General features: G+C 34.4%; 1 protein-coding gene across 1 annotated transcript in view; it reads right to left on the minus strand.

The window, feature by feature from the left end:
• Rme-8 (receptor mediated endocytosis 8) overlaps positions 1 to 17,821 on the minus strand; it is a 46,947-nt gene extending 29,126 nt beyond the window's left edge. The window contains exons 1-15 of the mRNA XM_088274347.1: positions 17,715 to 17,821; positions 17,077 to 17,426; positions 15,043 to 15,386; positions 14,032 to 14,286; positions 12,682 to 12,828; positions 11,234 to 11,333; positions 10,957 to 11,132; positions 9,951 to 10,158; positions 8,196 to 8,351; positions 7,484 to 7,729; positions 6,398 to 6,577; positions 5,051 to 5,245; positions 3,911 to 4,119; positions 1,802 to 1,961; positions 789 to 1,073 (exon numbers count right to left, since the gene is read on the minus strand). Of these exons, the coding sequence (XP_088130473.1) occupies positions 789 to 1,073; positions 1,802 to 1,961; positions 3,911 to 4,119; positions 5,051 to 5,245; positions 6,398 to 6,577; positions 7,484 to 7,729; positions 8,196 to 8,351; positions 9,951 to 10,158; positions 10,957 to 11,132; positions 11,234 to 11,333; positions 12,682 to 12,828; positions 14,032 to 14,286; positions 15,043 to 15,386; positions 17,077 to 17,415 (3,000 nt within the window). The 5' untranslated portion in view covers positions 17,416 to 17,426; positions 17,715 to 17,821. The remainder of the gene's footprint in view (positions 1 to 788; positions 1,074 to 1,801; positions 1,962 to 3,910; positions 4,120 to 5,050; positions 5,246 to 6,397; positions 6,578 to 7,483; positions 7,730 to 8,195; positions 8,352 to 9,950; positions 10,159 to 10,956; positions 11,133 to 11,233; positions 11,334 to 12,681; positions 12,829 to 14,031; positions 14,287 to 15,042; positions 15,387 to 17,076; positions 17,427 to 17,714) is intronic.
• Positions 17,822 to 17,938: the final 117 nt, after the last annotated feature.

The following is a 17,938-nucleotide window of genomic DNA, read 5'->3' on the forward strand; positions in this document are numbered from 1 at the left end:
ATAAAAATTATATAATCACACTTCGAACAGGAAAGGTATTTCTACCCTTTTGATCGATGAATGCTTAAGTACTACCTACTTTAACCTTCTGCGCCGGCCTCATTTTATCCAAAAAGTCTTTCGAGAAAAACGGTATTTCTACAAAAGGACCTATATTATTGAATACCTAACACTTGATAACAAATGTCCGCCTCCGTAGTGTAATGGTCAGTTTGCTCGGCTACTGTTCTGGAGGTCCCGGGTTCGATTCCCAGAGGGGGTCAAATAAACATAAGTGATTTTTTCACTCTAATATTTATTTAATAATACCCTGGACTGGTACCTGAAGCGGAGGGCTGATCATCTTTCCTTCATATGTAAACGATCAAGATAACACTGCGTTTATATGAAGCAGTGCCCTATGCACCATTGGGGTGCGGATAAGGGTTTTATATATATTTATATATAACACTTGATAGGCAATGCATTTGAAGATTAAAGAAATAAGTAATTTAGAAAACATATTCTGTTATATACCCATCTGAAATGGTAAAAATGCTTCATTATCTGAATCGAATTCCGTCTGACACTAGCTGTTGTAATCTAATGCTTATCTTATTGATTTTATTTACGTATAGGTAAAAGGCTTGATATTGGCAAGGGATAGGGAAATTTAAAACATGAAAAATAAGCAAGTGGGTGGTAGGCGAAAAAAGGTTGAGGACCACTGGTATAGTCTAATATAAAATAACATGACACAATGCATATCGGTCGTATTGGCTGTATATATGAACATTTGAGATACCAACATCTTGAAAGGAGACGGGTCCTATCCTCTCCACCTGCCCCTGGGGCTTCTCCACGTTGTAGTACCACTCCTTGTCTACGCTGGAGTGGCCGGAGTTGGGGGCCGCCTCCAGCACGTTAGTCTGCGTAGGCACGGTGGCGCGCGAGGTGTGCAGGTGCGCCAGGGTCATGAGGTCCACGAGGATGCGGATCCCGTTCCACTCCAGCACGTCGCGCACGTTGCGCCGGTGCTGGATCAGCTTGTGCAGGAAGATCACCAGGCGGTCTCGCTCCATTCGGTCCACGGACTGTCAAACAAAGGCAACAATTAAGATATTAACCAGTTTCCAGTCTAGCCCGAGTGTGACTCGGACATTGTACTGATGAGTCTGAGTGCTGCTCGGGAAAATCGTATTCCGATTTCTCAACATTAATTTGCTTGAGCCAAATATATTTATATATTTGTTTTTATTGACTGACTCTGAGCTGTGTTCGGGCAGTCTTGTTTCTACTTGTTGGTGACGATTTCTTGCACCTGCGAATTTTCTCGCCAAAATTCAACCGTTAAGTGGTTAAATTTGATTGTTGAAGTAATGAATTAAAGGGATTTGATATAAAATAACAATCTCAAATATTTTTTTTCTTCATAGAATGACTGCAATTAATCTATTTCAGATAGGGCAGACCCTTTAACTTCAAAACTGGCAACCAAACCCACAAGGTTTGATTAGCTCTGAAAAATATTTATTTTCAATTAGCTCGAGTAATTGTAATATTTTTTCATATAAACGTTCTCTATCCTATGTGCAGATAATCCTGTAAAAACAGAGGATAAGCAGATTATTCTGTTAAAAAAAAACAAGTTGAAAGAAAACGTAAACATGTGTTTGATCTCCAATAAATATACTTTAATATTTGAGACCAAACATATGTTTCTTTTTTTCTTTTAGTTATGAAAATTTGTGCTGAGAAGTATCCATTCTTGGAACCACATATTTAAAAACAACATTAATAAGTGGAAGCAAAAAATACTCACTCTTTCCAACATTTGAACTATATATTTGGTATCACTGAAGGGTCCAATATCTTCGTAATACCTTCCGTACACGATAGACATTGCTTGTAAACACATGCACTTCATCTCAATCTTTGGTGATAATAGGAATCTATGATAAAGATCGTTAAAAAACTCATACCTAGAAAAAAACATTATTTATTTATATATTAATCGAATAGAATCTATACAATGAAAATTTATTTCATATTGTAATTTTAGACGGATGGTTCCGAACAATGAATTTATGAATTTACCCAAGCTCGTAACACATAGGACAATGCTGACCTTATATAAAATTTTAAATAATTATGTAGATTGCCCAGAGCTTTTATCACTCATCAATTTTAGAGTCCCGGGAGCACAGACCAGAAACAAAAATTCATTTAAAATCCCTAAAATGCACACCAAGTCCTACCAAAATTCATTTCAAATGGAGCCTGCGATATGTGCAATGTAATGCTTAATGAAATAGACATCAATAATGTTTCTTTTAATATGTTTAAGAGAAATATTGTTGATGTCTATTTGACTAGTTGATAAAGAAAATTTCTATTATTTGATAAAAACATGTGATATAAGTTATACTTTTATGTGCATGACAGTTTATTTTTATTTTTAGATTACTTAAGTGAAAACCTCTAATTAAAATGTTATTTTTAAATTTTATTATATCGCTCACTCCTTTCAAGAACGTCATAAATCAAAAAACTTGATTTTTCAGGAGAATGTTTTTAAAGTTTAAAAATATAATACAATGTATTAAAAATAAATATCAAGGCACTTATTGAACTTTTTACTGTGCAACAGATCTTTTTAGGTAAAACCTGAAGGTTTTTTCTCCATTTAAAAAATATTTTGTATATTAAAAAAAATGATTAAACAATACATTTTCTTCAAAATGCAAAAACAACAGTTTCTGCCGTGTAGCGGGTAAATATTAATTTAAAAATATGCCGCTTTTGCTGGGATATAGTACATTTTCTGAGCATTTCGAAAAACATGCACAACTGAAAATTTACGATTTTTGATTTATGACGTTCTTGAAAGGAGTGAGCGATATGTATTATGTTATTTTCGTTCTGTTGGTTTTCCAAAAAAAATAAAAAAATAAAATATTCTTTATTCTATTGTCGTAACAATCGGCGGGTATGTATGAGGAGATGCATGAACGTGGAAGAGGCGAAGAATGTTTGCAAGGACAGAGTGGTGTGGCGCTCTATTCTCTCTGCCTACCCCTGCGGAGAAGCGGCGTGATGGTTAGTTAGTTAGTTAGTTAGTTTATTCTATTGCACTCAAACACTACATTTAACCACAGAATATTCACCAATCTCCCCTCATTACAACGAATTGAATATCTAAGTGCTGTACTGACATTTCTTGGTGGAACTGCAAATTATAGAATAAAATAACAACTAAATAGATTTTTCCACATATGTATATATAAACTGACGAGCAGCGATGACAATATATTGAAAGAAAAAAAATTTTTGGTGATAAAAAACAACACTAAATCAATTTATCCAACTATTTGGAACTAATAATTGTTGGAGGGACCAAAATTTTTAAATAATGTTTTAATTAAGTAAAAATTCCAAAAATCGTTATTCATATTAGCGAGAGTTAACAGTATTATATTATTTATTACATATTTTATCATTATATTAGTATGTATTTATGAAATAAAATGAAAAAGGGAACGCTTGTTATATGTTTGTTACTACAATTTCTCTCCTACACTAAAATAATGGGCAAATAACGTTTATTAAGAAAAAAAAGTAACAAAATAATATATAAATAATATATAAATGTAATGGTCGGCACGCTCAGCTACCATTCTGGAAGTCCCGGGTTCGATTCCCAAGAGAAGTAAAATAAAGTGATTTTTTTTACTGAAATATTTATTCAATATTACCCTGGACTGGTACCTGAAGCGGAGAGCTGATCACCTTTCCTTCATGTGTAAAAACGATCAAGATAACACTGCGTTTATATGACGCAGTGCCCTATGCACCATTGGGGTGCGGATAAGGGTTTTATTATTTTATTGTATTATAAATGATTCGGAAAAAAAATTATCACGTTACTTACGATTTTCTAATAGGGGAGTCGGGAGAATCTTCAGTTTCTAAAAGCAGTCTTAAGTAATAATCTCCAATCTGAACTTCATCTTGTAAACAACGATAATTGAGTTCCAGTTCCGTGTGGTTCCAGGCCACGAGAGCTGACCCACCCAGTTCCCGGTCGCTATTGAACGATCTCAGTTCACTTTCTAACGTGGCTCTCAATTCCTCGCGAGTCTGCAAAAAGATACACATGTCGTATTGTCAAATGACAAATTAGGAATATGTTCAGTGCCTCCTATACGATAAATATATAATCTTCTCAATATTATTAATATTTAAAGCCTTTAAATTGTGGTTAGTCATTCTTACTTATTTATTTTTTTACAAAAATGTTAATAATATTAGTATATAACCACTCACCGAGATTTTTATGTCTACCGGTTTCGACATTTTGTGTAGTTTTAAGTGTGTAAATGGTGCTATGGTGGTGAAGGGTGGTATTGTTTGCATGCTGTGGTAGTGATTGTACTAACGAAGAGACGGGTACGTCTCGAAACCAGTAGACATAAAAACCTCGGTGAGTGGATATATACTAATATTATTAACATTTTTGTCAAAAAAATATAAGTAAATATATAATCCATCACGTAAGTTCGTAGAGTAAAAAAATGCACAAAATAATTTAGCCGATTGTAAATTAAAATTGCGACAGGACACCTTAACCTTTCCGGGAGTACAATCATTGATGTCCGACTTTCTCTGGGGAGTGGGTTCTTTTCACATGAAAACAAAATCTTGTTTCATGAAATCTTTGCATAATGAAGATAGAAATTACGTAAAAATAATAATAAAAAATTAAACCCACCATATTTATTTTATGAGAAAAGAAAATCTATATTAATAGCGTATAGTAAATGGAATTATTGGTGTGTTTGAAAGAGGAATTAGAGAAAAAATTAACAACTTTTAAATGAAAAATTAGCCCAAATGAAGAAGTTTTATCAGTCATCCTACAAACTTACTGAGTGATGGATGCATACAGATACTTTATTAATGCACATAAATGGTTGTATATAGTCTAGAACTGAGTGTAGTAAAATGGTAAATACTTATTTGGGTCACGTATGGTAAATACTTATTTGGGTCACGTATGGTAAATACTGACCTTATGGTTCCATATTAAATTAGGTAAAGCGTGATCCTTAGAAAATTGGTAGAAAAACATGGGCCAGTTGGCATCAGCCTTTATCTTCTCTCTTCTTTTCCTCAGTACTATTGGTCTCTCCTGTTGCTTCTGCTTTCTCTCGATCACTATCCCCGTGTGAGCGCCCCAATGCTGCAAGGCCAGCTGGGTGTAGTGCTGAAAAATAAGCAAATCCAATAGGATACATCCTGAGTGTAAAAATTATGACAACAAACACCTTTTTATTACCATACGTTTTAACTAACTAACTAACCATCACGCCGCTTCCCCGCAGGGGTAGGCAGAGAGAATCGAACGCCACACCACTCTGTCTTTGCAAACATTCTTCGCCTCTTCTACATTCATGCATCTCCTCATACATACTCAATGATTATCACGACTCCTGACCTGGTCGCTTTCAAGTATTTGACATACCTGATTGTGCCAAATTTTCACACCATACGTTTTTCATTTATAAATAATCTGTTGATGAGTCTAAGAGAGCTAGATATTCATACATCACACCACACATATAATATTTAGCACCTCAAAATGAAAAGGGGAATGCTCGGAATAATTTTATCACTATAATTTTTTTACTGTATTAAAAAAAACACCCTACTACGTTTAAAATTATTGCTACCATTAATCCTTATCTGCATCCAATGATGCATAGGGCACTGCATCAAATAGACCCAATATTAATTAATTTGATTGGTGTAGCATTATATTCTCTCTACCTACCCCTGCGGAGAAGCAGCATGATGGTTAGTTGGTTAGTTTCTGTTTTAGACAACTTTTTGAGTTTGTTAATGTAAACATGACGAGTTTTGAGAACATTTCGCTCACTCCTTTCAAGAACATCATAAATCAAAAATCGACAATTTTCAGTTGTGCATGTTTTTGAAATGCCCAAAAAATGTACTATATCCCAGCAAAAGAGGCATATTTTTAACATAATATTTACCCGACACAGGGCAGAAAGTGTTGTTTTTGCATTTTGAAGAAAAGGTTTTGTTTAATTTTTTTTTTAAATATTAATATTTTTCAAATGGAGAAAAAACCTTAAGGTTTTACCCAAAAAGATCTGATGCACAGTAAAAAACTTCAATAAGTGGCTTAATATTTATTTTTAATACATTGTATTATATTTTTAAACTTTAAAAACGATATCCTGAAAAATCTTTTATTTTTATTTATGATGTTCTTGTAAGGAGTGAGCGATTTGTAGTTCTCAAAATTAGTCATGATTACATTAATAAACTCAAAAAAGTGGTCTCTACCAGTGTTTTATTTTTGTATATTAAAATCAAAATGATCAGCACTCACCTCCCAATGTTTCTCCACGACTTTGATCTGTCTCTCGATGGCCTGCCACTGAGGACCCTTTTTATTTTTGCTAGCGTCCTGCGCTAGCTTCAGATTGTCTCTTTCATACATCCCTTCTTCGTCTAAGGCCGACTGCGGAACCTTGTCGGGAGAGTCGAGGAAACTCAGAAGACCGGAAGGCTGGAAGGTGAATACAGAATTTTTTTCATTAAAGAGAAATATTTGTGTTTTTATTATTTTCCAAAATACTTTTCATACTATTTCTGTGAGCCTAAAGCCGCTTGTGCACTACCCGTAATTTTACTGTCCGGCAGTCGGATTTTGAAAAATGAAAGCGACTATGACAGTTTAGCGTGATCGAATATACGCGTGTTCACGCACCGATCCGAAGAAAGATGGACAAAAGCAAAAGCCAATCCAAGCCAATCATCGTTTTAAAATGGTAACTGACTAAAATTCCGTGTAATTCCGTGTAGAGCACAAACGCCCTAAGCGGCTGATTATTAGAAATAGGTATCAAATTGTGGTGGAGTGGGTTCGAACCAAGAAACTTTGACTTAAGAGTCTGCGACACTAACCACGGACCACAACCCGACACATAAGACGCTACAGTAGTGGTCGGCAACCTACAACCTGCGGATAATTGAATTACCCACTAAGACACTTTGACCCGCAGAGAAAATATGACGATAATTTTTTAATGATTTTTTTAAATTAAATTATTTTTATTTTTTAAACCCTTATCTGCACCCGATGGTGAATAGGGCACTGCATCATGTAAACGCAGTGTTATCTTGATCATGAAGGAAAGAAAAACACCCCTCCGCTTCAAGTAATATTGAATAATATTAATATTATAATATTGAATAAATATTAATATTTAATATTCAAGTAATATTGAATAAATATAAGAGTGAAAAAAACACTTAAATTTATTCGACCCCTCCCTGGGAATCGAACCCGGGTAAATGAGCCAACATTAAAATGTTGTTTTTATTTTTAAATTACGCGGAGCACTTGCAACAAGTTTGCAGGGTACCGTTTAAGAACCACTGCCCTATACGCTCGCCAGTAGAATGAACTCACCAGTATCCTCCTGAGCAGTCCCATGGCGGGCGGGTGTCCCGTGGCCCACAGCCCCACGAGGTGGCGGGACAGGTGGCGCTGCTGGGGCCGCGAGGAGCCCCCGTACAGCGCCAGCAGCAGGTGGCGCGGCAGGGCGGCCTCGGCCAGCGCCAGGGACTGCATGCGAGCGCCCAGCTCCGCGCTGCCCTCCTCGATGAGAGCGCGCATCACCAGACCGCCGCCCTTCACGATCGCCATCGAAGGGTGCTGAAATCAATCAATCAAGGCAAAGGAATTATGATCAAGAAAGGAGTTGGGGAGAAGAGGTAGATGAAACCGAGGATAGATAGTAACAATTCGGGGATTTCTCAAAGGTCATTAAGAGATGGTGTATTTTTCATATAAGGAGGTAATTCATTTTTACAAGTCTGGGCATTTACGGGGCTGACGACCGTCATAGGCTGGTTTAAGTGATCACTTAACACACGTGTAACATTCACCAATTCTACCCATTATTGACAACCACGCTACTCAAATTCTTGGAAGTTCTATATATATATGAACCAATTTAGAAACCTTGTTCTTGAATCACTAGAACTTTACTAGAGACATCTATAGGTGAGATGTAAAGAAGCTTTTTGATTAAGCAGAAACTCTTTTATTAGTATGTGAGGTCATTATCTGGTCATTTTTACAAATTGAAATTGAATAGCAATATAAAATATGTTTTTACCTCAAATAATCTGAACACTGATCGACCCCTCGATGCCACTAATTCCAGGAGTTGATCGAAGTGTTTACTATCTGTTGTTTCGCTATAAGGCACACACAGGGAGAATGTCAAGAAATCCAACATGGCCGCCACCACCAGCGCCCCACTGCCTTGGTTCTGAAAATTATTATTAAATAAGTATTATCCACCTTTCTTATTATTAACCGTTTGACCGATGAGATTTAATGAAGATTTCATTTGGGAAAAGAGCAGGTTCATTTAAATTTCTAATAGTGATTTAAATCCTTATCGATTAAACTATGTACTTGTCAAATTCTCAATGTGGTCAACTGCGCTTATTTATGTAGTAAGTGTTTATATCACTTTATTTAATGTTGTATCATTTGTAACTAAGTTGAGTGAGCATTCATCACAAAATATATTATGTATTGTTAAAAGTAATAAATAATAATAATAATAATAATAAAACCCTTATCCGCACCCCAATGGTGCATAGGGCACTGCGTCATATAAACGCAGTGTTATCTTGATCGTTTACACATGAAGGAAAGGTGATCAGCCCTCCGCTTCAGGTACCAGTCCAGGGTAATATTAAATAAATATGACAGTGAAAATATCACTTATATTTATTTTACCCCCCTTGGGAATCGAACCCGGGACCTCCAGAACGGTAGCCGAGCGTGCTGACCATTACACTACGGAGGTGGATATTTTCTTTATTTTTTTTTTTTTTTTTGCGGAAAATAAATAAAGAAATACATAAAAAATTAATAAAATATTGCATTATTGCAAGGCATCAAATAACACTATTATTTCGTTTTTATGATATTCTATTGAATGTTTAAACTAAGAGAATTTATAACTAATTTTAAAACCGATTTTAGATAAATAAAGGTTTTCTATCCAATATTTCTAGCCATTGCAATTTAATACTATCCCTGTTTTTACAGTAACCCCTTTTGAGCTATTTCTACACCAGAGTTCCTATAACAAAAGTCCGCAAAGGCCCTTTTTTAGCCCGTATGTGCAAAGGGTTAATGTGCATTCGAGGACTGCACACTTCACCTCAAGTTATATGATAAAAATAATTAATATTGGTAAAATAATAGCATGTTTCGTAAACAGCGATCTAAAGCTAAATCATCCGGCCAACTATCTAGGCAGGAACTTGCATGTAAAAACACAACAGCTTAGTTACAATTAGTGATAACATTAAATTTGTTGGTGCTAATTACTATCTGTATATCTATGATATACATACTATGTACATAAACCTCTTTTTTGTGAGATTAATAATTTTAGAAGAATCTATTAATACATTGTTGGCGGGTGGTTTTTTCATCAAACCCGACCCTAATTATATATACTCAGACAGTCTGCCGCCCAATACACAGTATACTAATTGAAAGTAGACGCAAACTCGATTTTCATCTGTATTATGTTTTTTAGCATCTCGCGATGTACCAAAAGTAAGGAAATAGGACACTTTAAGGTGTCTCCCGCTGTCTACTAATATGTAGTATGTAAAAGACGCTTTTAAGCATTTCCCGCAAATAATATATTAATTGTCAAAGACGTGAGGTAATCACAAACTACAGTCTGTTCACAGTTATTTTACCTTTAGTTTGTTTTTTTTTTTTTTAATATTATTTACACTGCCAAATATGAAGTTTAAAAAAAAAATTAAGTAAAATAACTGTGAACAGACTGTAATCACACTTGTCATTTAGATTGTATTAAAGAGTATGGACTTACAACATGTAATGTCCACATATCAAGAAGTCCTTCCAGAAAGTTCTTGGATGAGAGGAGAGAGGATTTATTGAGTTGTTCCTGCCTCAGGTCATAGTCAGCGTGCATGGGCTGCAGTAGCGCGCACAGAGCGTCGAGAGCCGCATGTGCCACCCCAGAGTCTCCCTTTCGTAACGACGCTACGACAGCGGACCCTAGTGATTCTCGAAACCTAAAAATTAAATGGTTAATTATTTATAATATCAAGGGTCCAGTCATCTCAGGATGCCTCAAAAATTCTATATGGAAGACCCTGACATGAAGATAGGCAGCAAAATTAAAATACAGGTAACCTTTGTTTTTCAATGGTTCGATTTATGTCGATTCACAATTATGCCAATTGGTGCTGCCGCTATTACAACCCTTGGATCAAGAGGTTATTTAAACCTTTAAAGTGTATTATTTGGACATTACATTAGTAGAAATGATAAGGGTGATAGATACTAATTCCAAACAGAGCATTAAAGTTTATTTTTTGGAAGTTATACAACATTTTAAAAGGAATCAAAAACACGAAGTCTGCTTGGGATCAAGTCACTTGGAACCAAATTTGGCGTAAATTTCTGTTCGGATTCATGCAGTGTGCAAGTGTACGAGAGGTAAATAACACGAAGACATTATCAGGCTTAGACGCGATGTGGATTCTAAGATGTAAGAACCAAATAAGTGACCAAACTGTTCTTTAAATTTTGACATGGAACGTAACCTTATATCGTTTATTTTATTTGTGTTTTTACACCAATTTTTTATGTCAGTGTCTTTCAGAATAGAACCTAATCTTTCTTAAAAACAAAAACAGGCCACAAAGCCTACACCTAGAAGAAGAAAAATAATTATATGAATAATACGGTACATACGGTGTTTCAAAATGATACGGAATGCATCGAAACACGTGTCACAGTAGATTTTAAGAAAGAGTGGTATTTTCTAAGTAAAACATTAATTAAATAATTAATAAAATATGACTTACCCATTCATGGTTGTGAATGCGGCGAAGCCAACTTTGCTGGCTCCCAGTCTTCTGAGGGCGTGGAACTGCGCCTCCAAGTCTCCAGGAGAATTGGTATCCTTCGCACTATCCGGACCCTGCACCAAACTCTGGAGAGCCTGAGCTATCAGCTTCTCCTTGTTCTCCGAGAATAAACGCTAAAACACATAAATACATTCCGGATTATTCTCACAAATATTTAAATGAATGTGTGAAATTTCAATGACAAAACATTGATTATTTATAAAAACATCCTTACATCTTGGTTAACAGAATAAAGCAGTCCTGAATATGCAACATTGGCGTTAAATCTTTCGATGACATCTTGTCGAAAATGTCCAGTTGCGCTGATCAAAAATCTGTAATAAAAGTTTAAATTCTATGATAATATTGTCAGGTTATCAGAATAGAACATATCGCTCACTCTTTTCAACAATGTCATATATCAAAAATCGTATATTTTCAGTTGTGTTTACATTGCAGTTAATGTTTTAGGAATGCCCAGAAAATGTACTATATCCCAGCAAAAGCGGCATATTTTAAACTTAATATTTACCCGCTACAGGGCAGAAAGTGTTGTTTTTGCATTTTGGATAAAATGTATTGTTTAATCATTTTTTTAAATATGTATCCTAAATATTTATCAAATGGACAAAAAACATTCAGGTTTTACCTCAAAAGATCTGTTGCACAGTAAAAAGTTCAATAAATAAATGGTTTGATAATTATTTTTAATACATTTCATTATATTCTTAAACATTAAAAACGATCTCCTGAAAAATCAAGTTTTTTTTTATATATGACGTTGTAGAAAGGAGTGAGCGATATCTCTAAATCAATAATATCAGCAGAAAAGGTATAATTTTCCATGATTAAAAAAATATTGCGTCTGATTTAAATTGGTGTAAAGGAATTGTCAAAGATCAATAAAGGGTCAAGACTTTTGTTAAAAAATTTCATTAATTGATTCGGCAGTCACTTTATTGTAATATTTATTAATTTTTCATTTACATTTTACTTGGTAAATACCACTTTTTCTTAAAAATCTTATGTGACATGAGTTTCAATGCATTCAGCATCAAAATAGACTGTAAGAGATATTGGTTTATTGTAACTGCAGGCAGTTGGTAGAATTCCATATTGAATTGTTAGGCTAACACTGACAGTGTTTGATAATGTCCTAAGAAGACGAAACGCGTCACGTATTAAGATATACATAAATAAATGTAGAATTCAACCCAACAAAAACCTTGTTTTATTTTGGATATATTACCCAACAAGAAATATTGGTATTTACCAAGTGAAATTTGAATCAAAATTAAAGAGTTTTTTTTACATATATTTTGCCTATATTGTGAACCTAAACGGCTCATTTTATTTATTTATTTATTTATTTTCATAATACATAGATACATTCAATATACATATTCATTTCATATACACATTTATTATACGTATTACGGCTCTTTAGGCATGGCCTGTGTTGAGCCGAATACTAACATGGTAATACAAGTTTATATATATATTTTTTAAATTTTTAATACACATATTTTTTTTTTAATGATTAGTTTATAAACATAACATACAGGAGATACAAAAATAATTTATTAAAAATAGGTATCAAATTGTGACAGAGTGGTTTCAAACTCAAAAATTCTGCAGAAATTCCTAACCACAGGGCCACGACCCGACACAAGTTTCACTTGCCTTAAGTGGTTTGACTCGGTTTCTTCATCCACTGGAACGTGTAAAGGACCGAGTCTCTTTCCTCTCGGTGTCGGTTGCATCTTTACATGAACATCCCTATTTCCCGAAGACCTCACACCATCTAACAAGCTAGCTAAAAGTGCATCCCTAAAAAAAAAAAAAAAGATATATTTTTATAAAAAAGTTTTACAAGTATGGTTAAAAAATTTATTAACCTTTTTGAGGACACCTTTTTCATACAGGTGTCTTCCAACCCAGTTAAATGATAAAATTGTTAAAAACGAAATGGAATATTTTAACATACAAAATAATCCTTACATATCTTATAACTTAATTATACACAATGTCGACCAGTTTCAAAGCAATCAGCATCTTTCTCATGACTAATTAATACAAGACTTATTATTATTCTTGAGGAAGAAGCTGTTTGCTTCAAAACTGGTAGACATTGTATTAAAGTTATGATAAGATTTAATGATTTTATAAAAAAAGGTATTGTGTAAGTTATAAAATGGATAAATCACAAAGTTTGTGCTTCAAATATTGATTATACGGAATATTTCACAAATCACATTCTGGGACATATTTTATACAGGCACACAATATCTTTACCCACCATATAAATGCTTGAGCACTATTTGTAACTGTCCATTCATATTTGAATTTATAACTCTCTTTTTGAAAATGAGAGACATGAATTTCATTGCTGTATGTAATAATCGAAACTTTGGAATTGTTGAAACCAGTGGAATAAAAAATTAGTGTTTTATTTTGAAATATATGTTTATACAAATTAAACAATATTTATTAAGCACACATAAAAACTGAAAACTAAACTAACCATCACGCCGCTTCCCCGCAGGGGTAGGCAGAGAGAATAGAACGCCACACCACTCTGTCTTTGCAAACATTCTTCGCCTCTTCCACGTTCATGCTAGTCCTCATACATACCCGCCGATTATTATGACTCCTAACCTGACCACTTTCAAGTATTTGGCATACCTGATCGTGCCAAGCACACATATGTAATTCGTAATGTAACACAATTTAAATATAACAACAGATGCAACAATATTTCTGGGTTATTTGTCTTTGTAAATCTCGCCAACAGTATGATGGATATTTAATGAATTTCGAAATGTTTCAAATAAATGTAAAAATATACACTATCACCACTTGGACCTTTGCAAATAACTAATAAGTTTAATTAGATTTGAGATATGCACTGAAATTTCATGGTAGAAGTCCATTTTATATAATAAAACAAGAACAATATAGTTTTTTCCTAGTGGAAAAAACTATATAGTTGATGTTTTATTAAATATGAAATAAGTTAAATTATTATCTCACCTTTCTGCAGCCAAATAACATCGCATTTGTCCGTTCGCGTACTCTATGAAGAACAACTGCGGGTTGGATGGGTCTCTAATAAGGGCCCAGATGTCGACGAGAGGTCTCAAGCAACAGACGGAATACGTCTGCGGGTCCCTTTCCAGTATGCAAGTGTCGGAGAGGCACAGGGTCCTGCGCGGCGGTTCAATGTGACGCAGAGAGTTTACTTTGTGGACAACAAACTCACTCACTGATGTTTGATGGAGATCCCCACTAAAAGTAAGAGAAATATTAGTTTATTTATGATTCGTAAGACCACTCCTCTGATTTATTTATTTCATCATATACATAATTACAAATAAAAAATACAATGATGTGCCCTCACTGAGTTTTTCCGTGCTGAGAGCACATTTTACAAAATTTATTTATTAAATTATAATGCAAGAAAATTGTTTATGCAATCAAATACGACATGGCTGAATGATGCGATCTATTTCAGATCTCCCCACTTCTATTATCCAGTTATGAATAAAACTTTTTTGTTAAGTTTCTATTTTTAATGCAACTTTATCGGATAATAATTCAAGTCCTTTTGACCAAAAGAGGTATGTGTTAGATTTCGTTTGATGTGTTTCTGTGTTATGGATCTTGTAGTTCTGTGTACGTTATCATAAAGTGTATTAATTGTGATTTGTGTGCTTTGCAGTGAGGTGATTTCTTGTGTTATGTTAAAGTCATTCTTAAATTGATGGGCAAATTTAAAGTAAAACAATATTTTAAATGAAATATTAAAAACAGAACATAACAAGTGAGATATCAAGTAGCAATGATTAGTATGTATTAGTTCTTTGGAGGAATTTATTTATTTATTTTCATATTTTACACAGCTTTTTTTTACTACATATATGGAAATCTCACTGGGTACATACAGTTAATAAGTTTAAAATTAGGGTAAAAAAAATATCATTTCATTGGGTGTGGATGAGGGCCAGTAAATCAATTAATAAAAGAATAAATCTAGTAAGGTACCAATATTTTCCAAATCTTTGATTTTGAAAATCCTCCAAGGTGATGGCGGCCGGTAATACTTTGATAGATATCCCCAGATTGTTGGAAGCAGCTTCCAGGATCTTGTTTCTGATTTCAATGTGATTAGACGCAGCAAACAAATGCAGTCGGCTGAATCCACCGCAGGCGATGACGAAACCACCGTGGTAGTCCTGGACACCGATGATACCCTCGATTTCATTGTAGCAATAGCTGGCCAGGGGGGTGTTGGTGACAGGATCCAGCTGGTCTAGTGAACAGGGGGTCACTTCTAACACGATCGGAAGACGAGTGTCACTCCAGTGATGTTTGTAAGCTTCGTAGCGCTGAAATAATAACAATTTGCAATGTTTTGAAGATGTCCGAATCTTTTTACACACATTCGTACTAGAGATGGACGATAATTCTATACCGGTGACTTTTACCGGCGACTTAGATGGCCTAACCCTTTTACACACATTTGTACTAGAGATGGACGATAATTCTATACCGGTGACTTTTACCGGCAACTTAGATGGTCGTCGGTAATACTGGCGACCCGATTCCCTGCAGAGCAGCGACCCTGTTTTTTTTAAAAATATTTATTACTTGCCAAAGAAAATTTTCCTTGCCTATTAAGCACAAGGATTTAAAGCATATTCAGTTTATATATCTTAAAAATGAGAGTGATTGTGTATAGTAAATAAACCAGTAACAGAACTTGCTTCTTCAAAAATGGTCGCAGCAGCTCCAAATTCAAAATAATATTGATATTTGAATGATTTTGGCTCGGTCAAACTCGGCTGAACTCATATAAACGAAAAACAAATGCAAACGTCCAACCATGATCAGAGACCCGTTGGTCGCCGGGAAGATGTCGGACAGCCAATACAGCGACGCATGTATTGCGTCCAGAGTCGCGTAAAAAAATTATACAATTATGTACTCATCAAAAATGAATTACAGATTTTAGTAAACAATACTCTTATGAAACAAGGGGTATACTGTTCTTTAATTTGACATTTACTTCGTAAATATCACTAATTATCGAACTATATTGTGACTCGTGTTTCGATGCATTCAGGTAAACACCGTAAATAGCAGTATTCGCCAAGTAAATGTTCAAAGACATTATCACAAATGTTCAAAGACATTATCATAAATGTTCAAGCAATAAAGACATTATCACAAAGTGACTGCCAAGTCAATTAATTAAAATAGTATATACTGTTTTTAACTGCATTAATTAAGTTTAAAGTTGATAAAAAAAGTTATATTGCAAGTTATTTTGGTTTATCACATAAATCCTCAAGTGGAAGATTTTATCTTTACTTTTAAATACACGGTAATAAACACAAGCAATATAAACCTGATAAAACGGTAAATATATTATTACTATTAGAGTACTTACATAGGAAATTAGTAAACCCGATAAATTGGATAACCCTGAATGCATTTAAAATAAATCAATAATAATAACAATTAACAGTGAAACTTATACCAATATTCTGTGTAAAATACACTTATAATATTACAAATTTTAATGATTAAATATACTTTTAAAATAATACAACTCAAAAAGGCAGGTCAAAATGTATTGTGTTTTGTTTCTCTCAAATGAATTTTATGTAGATAATTTGACAATGTTATATTAACCCTTTAATTAATGAACATTTTGATTAAAATCTATACCAGAAGAGTAATTTTTGTGTTTTTTGTGTTAATATTATGCGTTAAGCAATGTAATAATTGTTTCTCAATAATGTAAACCTACAAGTCACACACATATACACCAAAAATGTATTAGTCTTCTACAGGGGTACTAAGCTATGTGCCAGTACTTATCTAGACAAGGTTGGCGCCTGCCATATATATAAGGCGAGGGTTAATGGAGATTTGCAATTTTTTGTACGTTTTATTGTTCTTTGGTACTTTAATAAATGCTTTAAAGGTTGTTTGAAACAAAAATAACTTCTAAGTCTGAGGATTTTTACAATGGATAAACAAATATACTACAAAGTAAATGATTTCACTCACAAATGAATCTTTAGGTTTCTCCGCAAACATATGCCGGTACTTGAACGCCTCTGTCAGTACAAGGTTCTTGTGCTCCGAAGAAAACTTCATCGTGTCTATCTTCCTGTCCTTTCTCATGATCAGGGAAAACTCGGTAGAGGTGGACGCATTCTGCTTCCCGGAGGACGTGAGGGTGATGATGTCGGAATAAATCCATCGGTTGGTCACCTCCAACTTGTCGGGGTTGTAAGTCGTGATCCCCTGGGTCCCGATGGAGAATATCCTCTTGTACTTTCCCTTCCATGAGTGCTTTGTAACCAGAAAACACGCGATATCATGGTTATCTTTTATGGGAATCATTTTAACATGGCCTAAAACCAAACGCAATCGCACAATTTAGTAAAATTAAGCCGCATCGAGTGATGACGTGTTTCACTTTGAATAATCTACAATTTATACAGTCGTGTAGTAGAGTATCATGTTCTCAAAAAACATACACATTTACTCTCGGATGGAATCAAATATCACTGATATCATTGTTGCGGGGCACTATCTAATAAACAAGTGCAAAATTCGTGTTATGAAAAGGAAGTATAGGGTAATGTGGATAAAGCGGTGAATTTTAGTAACGGGGAAAAAAATACTTCAAAATGTAATACCGCTTAATTGTGATCCGTAAGATGAACGTTAAACAATAAAATTAAACGCACACCCGAAAATGTCATTCGCCTACCGCAAAATCCAAATCAGCAGTTTGACATTTGACAACAGAGAAAGCTGATTGGAATTTAGAAATTGGTAGCACTGGCGACAAGTAATTACCAATCAGGGCCTAGAATAATTTTCAATATTATTGCTTATTAACCAGTTCACGGTTTCCAAA

This window comes from Brachycentrus maculatus, unplaced genomic scaffold (genome assembly GCF_059751285.1).
Source record: "Brachycentrus maculatus isolate JH-2025_06_01 unplaced genomic scaffold, ASM5975128v1 h1tg000659l, whole genome shotgun sequence".
Lineage (NCBI taxonomy): Eukaryota > Metazoa > Arthropoda > Insecta > Trichoptera > Brachycentridae > Brachycentrus > Brachycentrus maculatus.